Source organism: Chiloscyllium plagiosum, chromosome 15 (genome assembly GCF_004010195.1).
Source record: "Chiloscyllium plagiosum isolate BGI_BamShark_2017 chromosome 15, ASM401019v2, whole genome shotgun sequence".
NCBI lineage: Eukaryota > Metazoa > Chordata > Chondrichthyes > Orectolobiformes > Hemiscylliidae > Chiloscyllium > Chiloscyllium plagiosum.
Window position 1 is genome coordinate 45,421,766 of NC_057724.1, and position 19,513 is coordinate 45,441,278.

General features: G+C 40.3%; 1 protein-coding gene across 2 annotated transcripts in view; it reads right to left on the reverse strand.

Annotated features, from left to right (window-relative positions):
* LOC122557281 (heat shock factor protein 1-like) overlaps positions 1-19,513 on the reverse strand; it is a 52,902-nt gene that overhangs the window by 23,895 nt on the left and 9,494 nt on the right. For both annotated transcript variants that reach the window (XM_043704815.1, XM_043704814.1), the window contains exons 2-6: positions 14,678-14,786; positions 12,266-12,390; positions 4,888-5,012; positions 1,846-1,921; positions 1,308-1,369 (exon numbers count right to left, since the gene is read on the reverse strand). In XM_043704815.1, the coding sequence (XP_043560750.1) occupies positions 1,308-1,369; positions 1,846-1,921; positions 4,888-5,012; positions 12,266-12,390; positions 14,678-14,786 (497 nt within the window). The remainder of the gene's footprint in view (positions 1-1,307; positions 1,370-1,845; positions 1,922-4,887; positions 5,013-12,265; positions 12,391-14,677; positions 14,787-19,513) is intronic.

Below are 19,513 nucleotides of genomic sequence, written 5' to 3' on the forward strand. Positions count from 1 at the left end.
TCAGACTGTGCTCATGGGCTTGTTCATACTTGCTTGAGCTTTTACAGAGTGCATGGCTTTGGAATGAAAACTTCACCATTGTAGAAGTAAATAACAAGTTTTAGTGCTGACCTAGTGACCACCCAGTATGGAATAGCAAGCTGGTTTGCTATTATTTCTGTGAAATAAACATCACATACCACATTCCTGGCTCAGGTGGAGGTAAGAGAAATGCTTCCGAAAGGCAGTAGCTAGATATGCATCCTCATGAGGGCTCTTGTCCCCCTCTGCTCCTCCCTTTTTGAGAAGCCTGTATCCTTCTGTGCCATGTACACTCATTCTGCTGGTCAGGCTGCAAGCCGAGGGGAATAAAAACTACGGGATCCATGATTGGGAGCAGAACCACTGAAGAGGGAAATGAGGTCTTGATCACATGCCACAGCTCTCCCTGTGGAGTCCTCCAACTTGACATTAGCAGTACAAAACTCCAAATACTTTGAGTAACTCACAAACAGCCAGGAAAAAAAAAGTCAATCAACAATTAACCTGGAAGTGGCAAATAATTCCCTTAAACAGTACTGGGTGGGGTGCAGCACACAGATCATTGACACTGCTAGAGAGATAAGTAACAGCAACGTCATGATACATCTACTCGAAATTCTTTCAGCAAATTCTACCAACATCCAACCTAAGAAACTACCTAAACAGTGTCTGACATGACCTGCACCAGAAATGTGCATCAGAGGTGTCAATTTTGTGGAAAGTGTCTGAGCTGCTGAGACTGTGAATGTAGTGATTGTAACTAGGTCAGCCTCAAATATGAGTTCCCAGATTGAAGGAGAACAATAGGCCCAATCAGGGGGGCCTAGATGACAGATAAAAAGAGGAGTACCAGAGATTCTGGTACTGAAAGCAGACTCTGGAAAGGCAACTTTAGAGTTAAGGACTCTTCATGTGTAAATGAAGTGTGATTTGGTGATGGGATACTGGCCTCTATGGAGCTATTTCAGTGAACTTGCATTTCAATAATAGTCCCTCTTTCCCAAAAAGCAAAGAAAACAAATAAGGTGTCAGTCAAAGAAAAGGATAAAAAGAGAAAAGAGGCCTTTTTCCCTTTAGGCTGCTGGCCACAGAGCTCTTGTACTAACACAGATTTACAGAGGCTGCCCTTATTTGCTCACAAGCAACAGGTGCAAGTCGCAGCCCTAGGTTTACTGTCACTCATTCCACTGCTTCTTGCCCTTTCCCTAATGGAATGATTTTTGTTTTGGTAAATTCAAAGCTCCCGCCCATAAAGCAAGCATCCAGAATAAAAGAAGAAAACTCACATTTTTCTCTTGATTCCAGCTACACTGTTTGACTGAACCATCGTGGCAATGAAGTGAAGGATCTGCAGATAAGGTTAAATAAAGAATCTGAATATATTGCAAGTCATCAAATCAGGAATAACCATTTGCCCATGGTATCCATGCTAGTCCTTTGAAAGAATAGTCTATTACACCCACCTCTTGTTTGTTTCCAGAGATCTGAAAACTTGGAAGTTACAATTGATCTATTTCCACTCTCATTGTAATGTATTTCAGATCATCACAATTATCAGTGCAAAATACTTATTCTCATTCTCCCCCTCTCTAGATTTTCTTTTTGCAATTTAGCTTCAATCTGTGACCTCTGGTTACCGACCTTCTTGCTAGTGGAAAGAGTTCCTGCCAATCTATTCTCTTAAAATCCCTTATAATTTTGAACATCTTCAATAAATGATCCCTTAACCTTCACTGCTCTAAGAAGAATAATCGCTCTTGTAAGTTTCCAACTGAAGAGAAACTGAGCAACTCCATTTACTTAAAACATGTGATGATGACACACCTTCCGGATAACTTTGTGTTGCTGAAGCTGCTTCTGTTTCAGGGATGATATCTCCTTCCAGAGTGCCTCATTTTCTCTGTAAAACAGACAATATCTGCATTGAAAGCCTCACAACTCTCAGCAAGTGACAAAAGTAACTCTCATCACCTACAAAAGGAGTGCTGTGTTGAAAGTTGCTAATTTATATTAGATTAGATTAGATTTGATTAGATTACTTACAGTGTGGAAACAGGCCCTTCGGCCCAACGACCCACCGAAGCGCAACCCACCCATACCCCTACATTTACCCCTTACCTAACACTACGGGCAATTTAGCATGGCCAATTCACCTGACCTGCACATCTTTGGACTGTGGGAGGAAACCGGAGCACCTGGAGGAAACCCACGCAGACACGGGGAGAATGTGCAAACTCCACACAGTCAGTCGCCTGAGGCAGGAATTGAACCTGGGTCTCTGGCGCTGTGAGGCAGCAGTGCTAACCGCTGTGCCACCGTGCCGCCCACAATTTCATCATGAAATCTGAAATAGCAAACACTGCCAATGTCTAGATTGGCAAATGTTTCAGTGTGAAACACTCATGCAGAAGTCTTTCCATTTTTGCCTGGATGATATTATTTTATGTTTCCATTACCCTCAACCAATTTGAGATTTTCTTTCTCTTCAGATCCTTTCCCCTCATCATGGTGAAAGGTAATATCATTATTCTTTTCATTTCACTCTGTACAGATTCCCGCTTCCACCTCATCTCAGGCACTGAGGCCCCACGAATCACTGACCTAGGGCCAGTACTTATTGATACTGTACTCACAGAACCAGTGTAAACGAAGTCCTACAATGTAAAGTCAGGGAGTCTGAATGCAAAAACATGTAGGGAAGGAATGTGACTTATGCAACACCTGACCATATGCTCAGGATACTCGACAGTGCTTCACAATCAATGGATTACTGTTGAGCTACAGTGCACTGAAGTGCTCACCAATTTCAGCCCTAAAAAACCCAAAACAACAAATTAATCGGTTTGTAGTAACTTGAGGAATTTGTCTTATTATGCCAGAATGAGCAAGTTACACAAATCTTTTAAATAACCAAATGTCCCAAGCTGTTTCACAAATGCAGAAGCTCGACGTCCAGCAGGAATGGAAGTAGGAGCAAATACAGGGCATGGATTTCTAGAGGCTAGCTATTGCTTTCACTAAATAAGGGTAATGTAGTAGATTCAATTTCCCTATATTTCGAAAGAGTCTTTGATAAGGTGTCACAAAAGAGCTAATGATTAAGTTAGATCATGCTGAAGGAATAAGTAGGAGAATGAATTGCTAGCTGGTTGCAAGACAGAACCAGGATGGAGCGACCTGGGAGACTGGAGTTCAGAGTGGAGTAAGTGAGGTCCACAAGGATTGATACTGGGACTTCAGATTCAAAAAATGTAATTCTTTACTTTGCAAATGACAAGTTAAGGGATAGCCATTAAATGAAAAAAATACTAATTACAAATGCCAAGTCTTAGAAGGCATTAATGAGCTGGCAGAATTGATATATAACTATAAAAACAAACATCAACACTGCGGCCTGTTTGGTAAGAAAAATAAGGAGATTACATATTATTTGGAAAATGAGAGTCTAAATGGGCATTGATGAAAGTAAAAATACGTAAATCACTGAAAGTTGTCACTCAGTAATGCAAAAAAAGAAATAAATAAAACAAACACTGGGTTTATTGTAGAGGAATAGAATTGAAAAGTTAGAAAAATTATGCTAAATGTATACAGTTAGACAACACTTGAAATAATGTGTACAACTCTGGTCAGTCATACCTTACAAAGCATAGAGGCATTGGTGAGAGCATAAATGATTTAGATGGTTTATGTCTGATATTTTTGGATATATTAATTGACAGTTTTATTTGAGAAGGCATAGAGTGTGGCTGGAATTTTTGAACCCACCCAGAAAGGAGGGTATGGAAAGGAGGGTATGGAATCTAACTTGATGGGAAGCAAAAAGTCAGTTTTCCATCAGCAGATTAAACTTTGATATGTATCTCTCTGAATCTTTCAGGCAATCAGCTTTCCTGACTTTGATGGTCGGAAACCTTTTATGCATTCATTTCCAATGCCACAAATACACCCCAGCACACTGGGATTACTTTCACAGATAAACCTTGTTAGCCAAAAACTGTGTGTTCACAAACCCAACTTTATACTATGTCTAATAATATGGAGTGTGTATCTGGCAGGCTCAGCGAGTGCAACTTCTTCAGGAACTTGGCTCCTTCATAACCAAGCTGTTTCTTTGCATAAACGCTTACAGTGTGAGGGGTAAAGTCAGGTTGGGTCAGCATGCTTTCCTAAAACAGGCAGCCACACGGACCCAAATGCGGCAGAACTCCAGAAGTTCAACTAGAGATGGATTAAGAAGTAAGAAATGATATGGAATGGAATTCAAAAAGTACAGTTGTCATGAGCAGTGGAAGGATCTTGGGGAATTGAAGGAGGAAATTGGGATGCAGAGAAGCAAATCACAGTGTGGAGCAAAGGAACAAGGAATTGGTGGAAACTGCAAATTTAGGGTGGAAAATACAATGGAATAATTAGATATGCTGGAAATGGAGAATGTGAATTGAATAAGGAGTGGTGCAAGGTGAAGGCTGGGAATGGAAATCTGGAGGTAAGTGCAATTAGAGGGAAGATTGGAATTATCCAGGGAGATAGTGAAAGGGCTATTGGTCACAAAGATAGAAGGACAGAGGGGATGTTGCTGTTCTATGTATTCTTAAACAACACACTGTTTGTTAGATCAAACACACGGAGGGTTACAATGGGTTGCCCACTCCACCATTTGTTTTTCCCACATTGTAAACCTGATTAGCACTCTATCAGCACAGCTCTGAACTAAAATACATACTGCATTGAAATTTAAATATATTGTGCAAAAGCTAGAGGAGTTAATCCAATCATGCTGGGAGTAAGTCTTTCACTTCAGTTTCTTACAAACATTATTACTTTACATCTGACAATATCCAACTTTTTTTTCAAAAACACAACCTTTTAATAGTTAGAATTTTGCTGTCAGCCAAGTCATTTTTTCCCTTCATCTGGTGAATATCTGACAAGAGTTTTAATACTTCTTGCTGTCTCAGTTTAAAGTCGTCCACTCGGCTCACAGAAACCTTCAAACAGAAAGAAGAATGACATCTTAGGAAATTATTTAAAGGTGCTAGCTGCACACTCAACTCAAAATTCCAAACAAAACAATTTTGGATCAAGATTATTGTCACATTATTAGATATTGCAAATTCATTTTCATCCTGTTCAGTCAAACCTTACTTCTTTTCTGGGTGATTACATTATCCTGCCTTTCTGTTTTTTAAGGTTGGAAGAGATTTTAGTCCAATTTTCACCCAAGTAACCAGTAAAGATGAAATTAATGCTACAGTATGGTTCTACAAATACCAGCAGTTTGCTGGTATCTTGTCCAAATGGGCACTAATCTGCAAGGCTGCCATTCAAATGGCAAGGGGTTATTTGTAAATATCACAAATAAGTCTGATTTTGTCCTTACATAACACCTACACAAGTACACATTTTAAGCAGTCATTGAATAGAAATCAGGAGCAAGAATCCTTAAGATTTTGTCTTTCCTTCTATTGAAGACTGTATGTGCAACAAATACCTTATCAGCTGTTTTTCAGAATGAACTTGCTTAACATTAGAAAACTGTCCTTACAGCGTTTTAATACTATAATAAATTACATTAATACTCTTCGACAATGTATAATGATTTAATAAGCTAAGAGAATATAAACTGTTTTCAGACATAACTTTTTCAAAACACATGAGTGTGTTGGAAAGAATATTAAATAAAACACTAATTGCTGCATATACGAATTTCACTTTTTAACCCTAATTCTCTTGTGGTTACAGATGAAAACAAATTGATATACTTGCACAGCAAGGAACAGCAATATAATTCCTAAATTTAAGTGTTTTACATTATCAAAGAGATCACACAGTGCCCATCATTAAGTAGCAGATGGCTTGTTTGAAGATCATAAAAGCCTGTGCTACAATGAAAATCTTCTGCCTGCATGCACTTTGTCTACAAAATCTTACACAGATCCTTGCTTTTCCAGTGATAAATCCTTACATCCACAGTTAGACTGAAATTGGCCCTGTAAAACTGTATTACACAGTTGCAATTGCATGCTCCTGTACCAGAGGCATTTTAGTTTTGAATTTGACCGCTCCTCAGCTGAGGAATTGTATCCTCCAACATATTCAACACCCTTTCTTTCCAAATACAATGCTCATAACATGTAAGATGATGGCGGATGAATTCATCTCTAAAAGTCCTGAAAACACCTGGCAGAATAATGCATTTGAAGAAACATCAGAATCTCTGCAGATCTGCTCCTCCAATCACAGGTTTTCAATTAGATTAGATTTTCAATTAGATTCCCTACTGTGTGGGAACAGGCCCTTCGACCCAAGAAGTCCACACTGACTCTCCGAAGAGCAACTGACCCCCCCCACTCTGACTAATGCACCTAACACTATGGGCAATTTAGCATGGCCAATTCACCTGGCCTGCACATCTTTGGACTGTGGGAGGAAACCGGAGCACCCGGAGGAAACCCACGCAGACACGGGGAGAACGTGCAAACTCCACACAGACAGTCGTCTGAGGCTGGAATTGAACCTGGGACCCTGGTGATGTGAGGCAGCAGTGCTAACCACTGAGCCACCATGCCAAGAGAACTTGGTTGGTTCACTCTTCCTTTTGTGTAGATGTGGAAGAGAAGCAGCATGTGACTTGAGCAACAGAATAAGTGATCATGGTTGCTGTTTGGCATTTTTGCCATCCACAAACAGACCCCACCACCAGAAATATATTTCCCTCCCCACCCCATCAGCGTGTCGGATAGACCATTCCCTCCTCGAATGGATCCATGCCCCCAGCAGCCCACACCCAACTCCCGGCACTTTCCCCTGTCACCATAGCAAGTGCAAAACCTGCAGCCACACCTCCCCCCCTTACCTCTGTCCAAAGCCCCAAAGGATCCTTCCACATCCAACAGAGATTTACCTGTGCTTCCACACATGTCATCAACTGCGTCCGGTGCTCTCGATGTAGTCTCCACTACACTGGGGAGACAGAATGCCAACTTGCAGAATGTGTCAGAGAACATCTCTGGGACACATGCACTAAGCAACCCCATCAGCCTGTAGCCAAACACTTTAACTTGCCCTCCAACTCCGCCAAGGACTTGCAAGGCCTGGGCCTCCTCCCACTGCCAAATTCTAGCCACCTGATGCCTGGAGGAAGAACGCCTCATCTTCCACCTTGGCACCCTCCAACCACACAGGATCAATGTGGATTTCAACAGTTTCATTTCCCTCTCCCCCCACCTTATCCCAAACCCAACCTTCCAACTCGGTACTGCCCTCTTGAACTGTCCTACCTGTCTATCTTACTTCCCATCTATTCGATCCACTTTCCTCTCCGACCTATCACCTTCACCCCCCCCCTTCATTTACCTAAGGCATTCCCAGCTACCTTGCCCCTAGCTCCACCCCCCTTTCATTTATCTCTCAACTGCCTTGGGCCACCTCTTCAGTCCTGAGGGGCTTATGCCGGAAATGTCGATTTTCCTGCTCCTCAGATGCTGCCTGACCGTCTGTGCTTTTCCAGCACCACACTCTTCGGTGTACAGAGGATGCAGAATGGGGTACTGCTCAAAAACGGGAAGGGCTGGAAATTGGAGATTCAGGTAGCAATGGCTGGGGTAGGAGTGGGAGGGGCACTGGGCTGTGTCAGGTGGGGAAAAGGTGGGAGTGGGAGGGGCACTGGGTTGTGTCGGGTGGGGAAAACAGGTTACAGGTGGGGGGGTGGGGGAGAGACAACTTGTAAAAAGAGATGGAACCAGACTGCAGGAGGTGGGAAATAAAAGGCAGCAAAGGTGCAAGAAGACAGGCTGCATTGCAAATGGATTACAAACAGGATGGAAAATAGGGGAGAAGGACTGCAAAAGAATAGAGGGCGTGCAACTGAGGGAAGAGAGGCCACAAGGGAGGGGAGAGGCCTGCAAAATGGGTTGTCAGGGGTTGTATAATGGGAGGAAGGAGTTGCAAAAGGGAAGTAATAGGCCAAAATAGGGGAGAGAATGACTGCAAAGTGGTGGGGGTGGCAGATCTGCAAGAGAGGGAAGAGGTGCTGCAAAACAGAGTGAGACTTTGCAAAAGGTTGATGGGGTCAGTAAGAGGTGCTGCAAAGAGGGAAAGAGAAATATTGCAAATGGTCTATAAAGGGGAGAGGTCTACAAAGTGGTTTTAAAACACTGAACAATACTGAGATAACTAAGAACTAGAAAAACTTGAAGTCACTGAAGTGATGAATCCCTTGCAAATGCATGCAGAGTCTCTAGCTTAAGGGTGCTGAAGTTGCCCAACTACTATTGGAGGGAAAATGTAGTGACTGCTATTGTAATGAACACTGTGTCAGCTGGCTAATTTACTATTGAACAGCTCCATTTCATAACGAACTGCATTTATATTATAACTCAGTTGCTCATCGACTGTCAAATACTTGAGATGCAACTGTTTAAGGTCTTAAAAGAAATGCCTAGCACAAAAGTTAATACAATTTTCCAAAATTCCCTAGATTTGGAGAAGATTTCATTAGATTGTCAAATCTCAAATATAGATTCTTTATTCAAAAAGGAATACAGAAAGCAGGAAACTCCAGCTGTGCTTAGCATCTGTCACCTGAAGATGTTAGAATTTATTATTAAATCTATTATAACAGGTGTTAGAAAAGCTCAAGGTGATCAGAAAGCGCCAACATGGTGTTATGAAAGGGAAATTATTTTTAACTAATTTATTGGATTTCTTTTGAGGAAATAACACGTGCTGTGGAGAAACAGGAACTGGTGCATATGCTGTATGATATTTCCAGAAGACATTTGATAAATGCCATTTCAAAGGTTATGGCAGAAACTAAACACTCATTGTGTAGGTGGTAACATGGATAGAAGATTAGCTAGCTAACAGGAAATAGAGCACAGGCATAAATGGGTCATGCTTGGGCTAATGAGATGTAATGAAGAGTGTGCCACAGAGATCAGTGCTGGAACGTCAACATTTTACAGTTTTTTGAATGACTTGGATGATGGGACAGAAAGTATGATAGCTAAATTTGTTGATGGTACAGAAACAAGTAGAAGAGTAGATTATAAAGAGGATATTAGGAGACTACAAAGGGATATTGATAGGTTCAGTCAGTGAGCAAAGATCTGGCAAATATGAAAGTGCCACTTTTGTCAAAAGAATAATGAGAAACATATTATCTAAATGATGAGAGATTGCCAAGCTCTGAGATGAGATGAATCTGGTGTCCTGGTACATGAGTTTCAAAAGGGCAGCAGTTTATTGTGAGGGTGATTGAATATAAAAGTTGAGAAGTTAACACAGGACATTGGTAAGGCATCTTATGCATTGTATATTTATATTTAAGGAAGAATGCTTTCAATCTTGTTGGTCTTTCAGTCTAAAGATTTGACCTAGACTGAGTATTGCAGACCGGCACATTCCAAGCTGCTGGACGACGTGCTGAGGGATGCGCTCAATTTTGCAGCAGATGTTGCCAAGATGTACTGGGGAAAGATTACCGTCTAGGTCTTTCTGCCGAAGTATTATGAGGATCTGTTCAGTTGTCAGACCCTCTTGGTTTCTCCAAATAAGTAGAGTCTAGATTAGTGTGGTGCTGGAAAAGCACAGCAAGTCAGGCAGCATCCGAGGAGCAGGAAAATTGACGTTTCGGGCAAAAGCCCTTCATAAGGAATAGCTTTTGCCCGAAACGTCGATTTTCCTGCTCCTCAGATGCTGCCTGACCTGCTGTGCTTTTCCAGCACCACTCTAATCTAGACTCTGGTTTCCAGCATCTGCAATCCTTGTTGTTTCCTCCAAATAAGTAGTCTGCTGCACAAGTGCAAATGCCTTTAGTTTTTGCAACAGTACGGAAAATCTGAGAAATGTCAGAATTCCGATGTCTTGTTTGTTTTTCTCTGCAAAGTTTGTACAGAACTGATTTGTATGTACTCACAGATAATTTTATGAATAAAGTAAATTTTTTTAAATTAAAAAAGTTCTTTGGGAGTAGTTCAGAGATTTACTAGATTAATACCTGGAATGGGCAAATGATCTAGTGAGAATTTATTGGATAGCTGCATCCAATGGTATTTAGAAGGATCATGAGCAACTTGACTGAAACATAGAAGAGCCTGAGAGGTCCTGATATGGTACATAAGGCAAGGATGCTTACACTGTGGGGAGAATCTAGAACTAGGAGTTACAGTTCAAAAATATGGGATCGCCAACTTAAGGCAGAGATTAGGAGATTTCTTTTTCCTTGCAGAGGGTTGGGAGTCTTTGGAACTTTCTTTCTGAAAAGGTGGTGGACCGGCTTTGAATGTTTTCAAGGCAGAGCTAGACAGCTTCTTGATAAGCAAGGAGCGAAAGGATATCGAGGGCAAGCAGTAACGCAAAGAAATCACAGCAGCCGTGATCTTTGTGAATGAATTACTGGATCCCTACAGTGCAGATAGAGGCCATTCAGCCCACAAGTCTGCACTGATCCTCCGCAGAGCATCCAATGCCATCCCCATAATCCCACATTTACCATAGTTAACCCACTTAACCTACACATTTTTGGACTGTGAGAGGAAACAGGAGCACCCAACAGACACCCACACAGACATGGAGAACATGCCAACTCCATACAAGTTGCCTGAGGCTGAAATCGAATCTGGGTCCCGAGCACTGTGAGGCAGTAATGCTAACCACTGAGCTGCCCTAAATGGGGGAGTAGGCTTGAGGGAGTAAGGCTGGGAGGGGGTTGCATAGTGGTAATGTTATTTAAGTCAGGCTAATGGGGACAGGCGTTTGAATCCCACAATGGCATGATGGTGAAATTTGTATTCAATAAAGATCTGGAATCAAAAACGTGACCATGTAACAACAGTTGATATCATAAGAATCCATCTGGTTCACTACCTAATGTCTGTTAGGGATGAAAATCTGCTATCCTTACCTGGTCTGGTGACTCAGACCCACAGCAATGTGGCTGACTCTTAACTACCTTCCAGACAATCCCTGGCCAGCTTCACCACATCTCATGAACACACCCAAAACAAAAGTGGCCCAATCTTATTCTTAATTTTTGTCTGATGTACCATTTATGTGACCTCCGTTCCACCAAAAACATATCCAAAGTACAGCTTTCAGTGTGCAGAAGTGTATGTGCTTGTTTAAAAAAGTATCTGTTGTTGAATTATGACCATGTCTTGTGCCAATGGAAATAATATTATCCTTTTGTGTTATGGCTTTACGTTAAATAGAGCTGTAATGGCTATTGAGGATTTTGATAAATTCTTTAAATCCTGCTTCTGTGTAAGTTCAAATACCCCATCTCTCAACATAAATACAGACAATAATATTGCAAGTGACTGCATGATCTAATAAAGGAGTTAGTGAGAATAAAAAAGGAAACGTCTGAAAATCAAAAAGGATCCCTCAAGAAAACCTTAAGTGGAGAGTTGAAAAGATTGTATTTTGACCTCAGTGCAAAACTTAAAAATGAGGACTGAGTTGCAATGCATGTCCTGGTTCAATTAAACTCTGCCCTCAAACCCGCCCAACCTGATAATTACAATTGGTCGAGGAGATTAAATACTCTGTGTTTGCTGAGATTTGCGACTATTGTAAACATTTTATTGTTTTGAAATCTGGTAAAATATTTTGAGTTTGCTTTAAAAAAAGTCCTGATTTTCAGTTTACCACTCAAGATATAAATCTACATGTGTACTTGTCAATTGCAGTACTAATCTGTAAACTCCTGAAATGTATTTAATCAGTAAAAGGCTTCATCATTTAGCCTATCTTCCCAGATTCCAAAAAGCCAGGATAAGGAAGCTCAGCAAGGGCAATAATATCTGCCCCATAACCATTTAGTAGATTGGAAGCAGCAGTTCTGCCCCAAGAACAGGAGGTGCTAGAGACCAACAACTCTCTAGCACTTCAGAACATAAGGATCAGATGTTTGATTGGCCATTATGTCTTGGGTTGGGACTCCAATTTGGAGTTTCTGACTCAATGGCAGAGACACTATCAATTGTATCACAAAACCTCCTAGACCAGGCATGGTGAACCTTAAATACATAAAACCACTTAATTGTAATCAAAGCTACAATGCCAATCTCAAGTGATAACTAAAATCTGTCTCACATACTACTACAATATCTGATTTCAGCTGAATTATTCAGTCATCTCACCACCACTTTTGACCACAGGGCACTGTGATTTGCTTTCACACAGTTTTATGAAAAAGATTTAAAATCACATACAATTATCAGTGAGAAACACTTGCCTTCCTCTTGATGTGGTCCAGTAACTGAGGTTCTCCTTGTCTGAAGCGTGGGTGCTGAAACTCAATTATATCATCCAAATCTCGAGGTAGACCTACCCCTATGTGAACCACCTTATGAAAACCATCTGTTGTTGAAAAAAAAGAGTTAAAGAAATAAGGTCTTTCTTCAGTAGAAGTGCAATTAAATCTTACTTTCTGTAATTATAACTCTCTGTCTACTCAGCCAGATTTTTGGGGGGTAGTAAACAGGAGAGAGAGAGAGAAGGAATGAAAAAGGAGCACTCCTATCACTAATACTACCAATCTGCCTACTCAAGAAGTGCAGGCACTCCATTGCATGTATCATGTTTATGCAAGTTTCAGTAGTAGAGTGTATATCTTAAATAACAAGATACAGCCCATAAATAGGTGTGGGTCATCTTACTCCAAGGTACATTTTAAAGCCAGGTTTCTAGCTACTAAAATTTACATTGAAAACAGGTCTGCAAGCACTAGTTGTTTTTTTAGCTCCAGACATTTACTGACTCATAGCAAAGTATTTTGTTCAACTTTCCAAGAAGTAAATAAGTTTGGCAAAGTTATTCAGATCAATTTCCCTGGTTTTGCTGCCTACACATCTTGTCCATCTTACTGCTGGCTCTCTCCAGGTATTTTCCATGCAGCTTTCCCCTCTAGATTTCAGCCAGGCTCTCTTTCTGCTTAGTTGCCCTCACATAGCATGGGTTCCTCTACATTTTGGCTCAAGTGATCGTCACACTCTCTAATTACATCCCATTTGAGTGAAACTAGCAAAAGGTGACAGATTAAACATTAACCTCTGTGCCATCCATCAAAATTCCAACTAGGTTTCTTAAGCCAGAAAAGGCCTCACTATTCAAGCTTAATTCCATCTCTCTACCTGGTTCTTATTCTGCTGCTTTCAGTTTGGCTCCCTACATTCTTGCCCACACTTGATTTTGTTGCTGGCATGGTTACTCTGCTGCTCCCTTATCAATTTCTCTTCCTACCAAAACTTCCCCACATTTATTACTGTTCTTCATCATGGCCTCAAACCATCTCCCATCTTTACACAATCCACTTGCTTCATTTTTATCCTATGTCCCACCCAGTTACTGAAATATCTCCATATGACTTTATTTCCAACCAATAACTTCCTTTAACCAAAGATTCCTTTTCTCAATAGAAAATAGAAAACTTGACAGCAGCTCAACATCTTGTTTATTTTCCTTTCCCAAATGAGACTCATCATGCTTTTAAATGTGACTGCTACAACACATCTCCTCAATTTCCAAACTAACCTACTCCAAGTTTCAAAACAGAAAATGAAATATATTGTAGGAAATGTGAGATTGTCCATTTTACTTGGAAGAATAAAAAAAGAAGTATATTATCTAAATGGAGAGATTGCAGAGCCTTGAGATGCAGCGAGATCAAGGTGTCCTGCTACATGGTTCAGAAAACATTTGTAGATAGATACATCAAGTAATTAGGAAAGCTCATAGAATATTATTATTTGTTGTGAGGGAATGGAATACAAAATATAAGTTTTGATTATGCAGGCCATCAATAAGACCACATCAGAATTTATAGTTTTATATATTTATTGGTCTCCTTCCATAAGGATGTAAATGTATTGGAAACACTTCAGGGAAGGTTTACTCAACTAATACCTGGAATGGGCGCATTGTCTTATGAGGAAAGGCTGGACAGGCTAGACTTGTACCCACTGGAGTTTAGAAGAATAAGTGGTGCTTTGATTGAAACATGCAAGATCTTCAGGACTTGACAGGGTGATATCGAAAGGACATTTCCTCTTGCTACTGAGTCTAGAACTTGGGATCACTGTTTAAAAATAAGCAGTAGCCCATTTAATACAAAGATGAGCAATATCTGACAGAGAGTTGTGATTCTTCAGAACTGTCCTCCTGAAGAGGTGGTAGAAATAGAATGTTTGAAAATCTTTACAGTAGACATATCCTTGATAAGCAATGGGGTGAAAGGTTGCAGGGATGAGCAGGAAGGTAGTGTAATCAGATCAGGTACGGTCATTTTAGAATGGTGGCGTAGTCTCGATAGGCTTTGTGCCCATCCTAACTTGTAGCTGTGCCTGTATGTTTGTATAGCCGTACTACGTGGATTACCCTATTGACAAACCAAAAACATATAATCAGTTGTAGGCCAGCATAATATACATGTCCATAGTCTATGAATTTAGTAAGAATCATCAACATAACAGAATGAAGTCAAATTCAGTTTTTTTTTAAACTTACACAGATTACTAGATTTTAGAGGATTTGAGAGATTGTATTCTGCAATTCCATTTCATTTGAAAACTTATAACTACAAATCATTTAGTCCAGTTTTGGAAGGAGCTGTAAGACAAATTAATTTCCAAATTTCAAATGTACTTACACATGTTCAGCTGCCTGACAAAGCTTGCCATATTGTTGTGTTTGAAGTACATGGGGAGGATTTCCTTGGCAAAACGTCTCTCATTAGACACCTGAAAGCAGGTGCCATTCTGTAAGAGATAAATACACTAATTGTCAGTCATACTTATACAGTTCAAATGAGTAACCTTGTCATTTTTAAATGTGAAATCAGATATGGCAGAGGAATTGCAGCAACTCATCAAACAGAATCATGGAATGCAGGTTCAACTTTCCCATGCTACTGTCTACATGACTTGACATGTCAGATACTGTCTGATTAATTAACACTCTGTGGGAATGCAACTCATAATTTTCTAGGTCAATGATTTTAAATCAGTTTTGAACTATGGCTTACAAAATACAATTTTTCTTTTAGTTGTGACACGTAACACATTGATATTCATTATATTATATGGAAAATTAATCAGAGGGTACATTAACGTTGACCTATCTACAATCTGTGAATGCAGGACAAGTCTATGAAGCACATACAGCTTGGTTTATTACAAATGTATTATCCTCTGGATTCTCATGTTTAACTTTAGTCCTCCTGGAGTAATGTACAGCAATATAGAATGTACCACATAATGCTATAAACAGGCAGTAGAGAAAGAAAAACTTGTGGGGACACTGGGGCCAACCCTTATAGAAGGGAGGCCAAATGTCAAAACATTTTCTTGGCTTAACTTCAAGGTACCGTCAATATTCTGCTGGGATTCCAGGATTCTATCTGTAAGGAATATGTTATCATTCTATGCTTAAGTTTACTTTCCCATTTTACCTCACTGTGGCTTGAGACTTTATCCTTAACTTCATAAATGTAGACCCTTTCAGCAAATATGAATATTCAGTGAAAAAGTTAAAAGGGGGTGGCACATCATAATATCAAATGACAACCTGTGGCATTACAATTGATGAAATACACATCTCCTTTCTTTGTATTTCCACTCAAGAACAGATACAAAGTATTGCACACAGAAAAAGAATTTGTGATTCATATTTTAAACCTGTGTGTAGCTGGTCCAAAATAAAAGTATCAAAGGCTCAAGCAAAGTTGAGCAGCTGTTCAACATTACAGCTGAAACTTAGCCCACTGTTCTAAAAAAGTTAGAATTTTTCAAGGTTAAGACTCATACAAACATTACAAGTTCTGAAAATATTAGAAGTTCAAAGTTACGAAAAATATACAACACAGAAATGGGTAATTAGCCCCAAAAAGTCATCTTGATGCTTATACCCATACAAGCCTCATCATCTAACCCAGTCAATAGTCCTCCTAGCCATTTCTCCTGTGTGTGTTTACTAACTTCCTATAAAATGAATCAATGCTATTCACCTGAACTATTCCTAACAGGAACATGTTCTGCATTCTCAGCACTCTCAGGGAAAGAAGCTTTTTTCTGAATTCCATACAAGATTTCATAGAAACAGACTCTTCAGTCCAATTCATCCATGTCAACCAGATATTGTAAGTAAGTCTAGTCCCATTTGGCCCATATTCTTCCAAACCCTTCCTATTCATATACTCACCCAGATACCTTTTAAATATTGCAATTGTATCAGCCTCCACCACTAGATGGCACAGGTTTAGGGTGAGAGGGAAAAGATTTAAAAGGGACCGAAGGAGCAACCTTTTCATGCAAAGGTGGTGCGTGTATTGAATGAGCTGCCAGAGGAAGTCATAGAGATGTACAGCATGGAAACAGGCCCTTCGGTCTAATTTGTCCATGCCAACCAGATATCCTAAGTTAATCGAGTCCCATTTGCCAGCATTTGGCCCATATCCCTCTAAACCCTTCCTGTTAATGTACCCATCCAGATGCCTTTTAAATGTTGTAATTGTACCAGTCTCCACCATTTAGGATATCTGGTCAGCATAGACGAATTGGACCGAGGGTCTGTTTCCATGCTGTACATCTCCATGAGTCTATGATTTCCTCTGGCAGCTCGTTCCATGCACGCACCACTCTCTGTGTGAAAAAGTTACCCCCAGGTCCCTTTTAAATCTTTCCCCTTAAACCTATACCCTCTAGTATTGGACTCCCCCATCCTGTGGAAAAGACCTTATCTATTTACCCTATCCATGCCCCTCATGGCTTTATAAAGCCCTATAAGGTCATCCCTCAGTCTTCGACGCTCCAGGGAAATTAGCCCCAGTCAATTCAACCTTTCCCTACAGCTCGAACCTTCAACTCCTGTAAATATCCTTGTAAACCTTTTCTAAACCCTTTCAAGTTTCACAACATCATTCCTATACTGGGGAAACCAGAATTAGAATTAGAAACTCTCCATTGTGGAATCAGGCCCTTCAGCCCAACAAATTCACACCAAACCTCCGAAGAGTAACCCATCCAGACCTATTCCCTTACCCTATATTTACCCTTAACTAATAAACTACACGATGGGCAATTTAGCATGGCCAATTTATCTAACCTGCACATTTTTGGATGCAGTATAATTGCATGTAGTGTTCAAAAAGTAGCCTAACCAATGTCCTGTACAGCCACAACATGACCTCCCAACTCCTATACTCAGTGCACTGAACAATGAAAGCAAACACACCAAACACCTTCTTCACTTTCCTATCTACCTATGACTCCACTTTCAAAGAACTATGAACCAGTACTCCAAGGTCTCTTTGATCAGCAATATTCCCCAAGACCCTGCCATTAAGTATATGAGTCCTGCCCTGATTTGCCTTTCCAAAATACAACACGTGACATTTATCTAAATTAAACTCCATCTGCCACTCCTCAGCCCATCGGCCCATCTGATCAAGATCCCGTTGTACTCTGAGGTAACTTCTTCACTGTCCACTATACCTCCGATTTTGGTGTCATTTGCAAGCTTACTAATTATACCTCCTAGGTTCACATCCAAATCATTTCTATAAATGACCAAAACCAATAGACCTAGCAGCGATCCTTATGGCACACCACTATTCACAGGCCTTCAGTCTGAAAAGAAACCCTCCACCATCACACTGCGTCTTCTACCTTCAAGCCAATTCTGTATCCATATGGCTAGTTCTCCTTGTATTCTATGTGATCTAACTTTGCGAACCAGTCGACCCTGTCAAACACCTTACTGAAGTCCAGATAGGTCATGTCCACCATTCTGCCCTCATCAATCCTCTTCATTACTTCTTCAAAAACTCAATTAAGTTAGTGAGACACGATTTCCCACACACAAAGCCATGTTGATGATTGGGATTATCTCATATGTATGACCCCGAGTTCTGGTCTTACCTTAATTGGAAGGTAAGTCGTACCAAACTCATTCATAATCTTAAAAAATTCTTCAAGATTTCGTATTAGGTATAACATCTTAGTTCTGCTATCATAACAAACCTATTTTGAACCTGCTGTAATGCTGCTAGATCCTTTTCATAATAAGATCAGAAGTGATGCGAACATGGCCAAACAAATGGACTATATAAATTGAACAGATATACTGATTATGCATGCAAAGGATTGGTTAGTTAGCTCAGCTCTGCAAGTGGCTGGGTTGTGATGTAGAATAATGCCAAAAGGTGTGGGTTCAGTTCCTGCACTAGCTAAGGCTATGCTGAAGTACCCTCCTATCAATCTCTCCCTTTGCTTGAGGTGTGGTAACCTGCAGATTAAACTGGCACCAGTTAGCTCTCTCCAGTGAGAAGGCAGGACTATGCTAACTTGACTATTTTTACCACACACAGTTTCAAACTCTTAAAAAGTACTATTTCAGAGTTTAGGAAAGGTTAGTTTTAAAAGTGTCAAGATATACTGAATATACATTTCTAGAAGGCGGTGATTGGCAATTCAGATTTTAAAACCATAATACTACAGATGAAGTGGTAGATACAGTTACAGTTTACAACAATGATCAGGTACAGGAATAGCAAATGTTTATGGGAATATGGGCCTAACGCAGGTAAATTGGGACTAGTTTAGTTTGGGAAACCTGGTCGGCATGGACAAGTTGGACTGAAGGATCTGTTTCTGTTCTGTATGACTCAAACAGTACTTCTCACTCAAGTCAGCATCTCAGTTTGATGCAACTCCATTACAATACCACTGGGTGGCATGCAAAGAAACATCTGCAGGCTTTCAAATGCTAAACCGTAGAAGAACCAACTAACAGACTGTAAACTATCCCATCATCAAATGCTCTGATGCCATAACTGAAGCTGACTGTTTCTTCTCACAATTCCTTTCATGCTAACTCATTATCATTTCTTTAGGTGGTTACTGGAAACCTGTACAATCCAACCCCCAATCAACTCAAACCTCCCCTCAACCCAGCACCATCCTGTATTCCTCCTGTTTTCCGCTTTTCAGATTCCCAGGCCTGCTCACATTTTGGCTGTTCCTTCCTCATATTTGAAGCACTGAAAAATCTTTCAGGTCCAAATAGCCTGTCTCTCTGACAGACCTGTTTGAATTATCTGGGTCTGTATCCTGTGCCAAACATGTTTTTCATTTCTTCACTGTCTTCACTTTCCCTCTTAGACACAATATTCCACTTCCTTTAATGATACTCCCAATGTGGCTCTTTTCCCCTTCACCATCCCCTTCCTCTCCCTATTGACTAGGTGCTAATTATCTGCCTGCCCTCTAACCTCACTTGAAGTGATTACTGTTTTTAGTTGGCCTGCTCATCTACAGTGCAACTTGAGATCAATTATACAATAAAAATTTTCTGAATTGATCATTTGGAGCTTATTAGGCACAATTCTTCTGTACTGATCACTGCAATTCTCCTCTGCTGCTCTTTACGATATAATTGCCTTGTGATATGTACCAACAAAATTGGAAGTTAAAATTACAAATAAGAA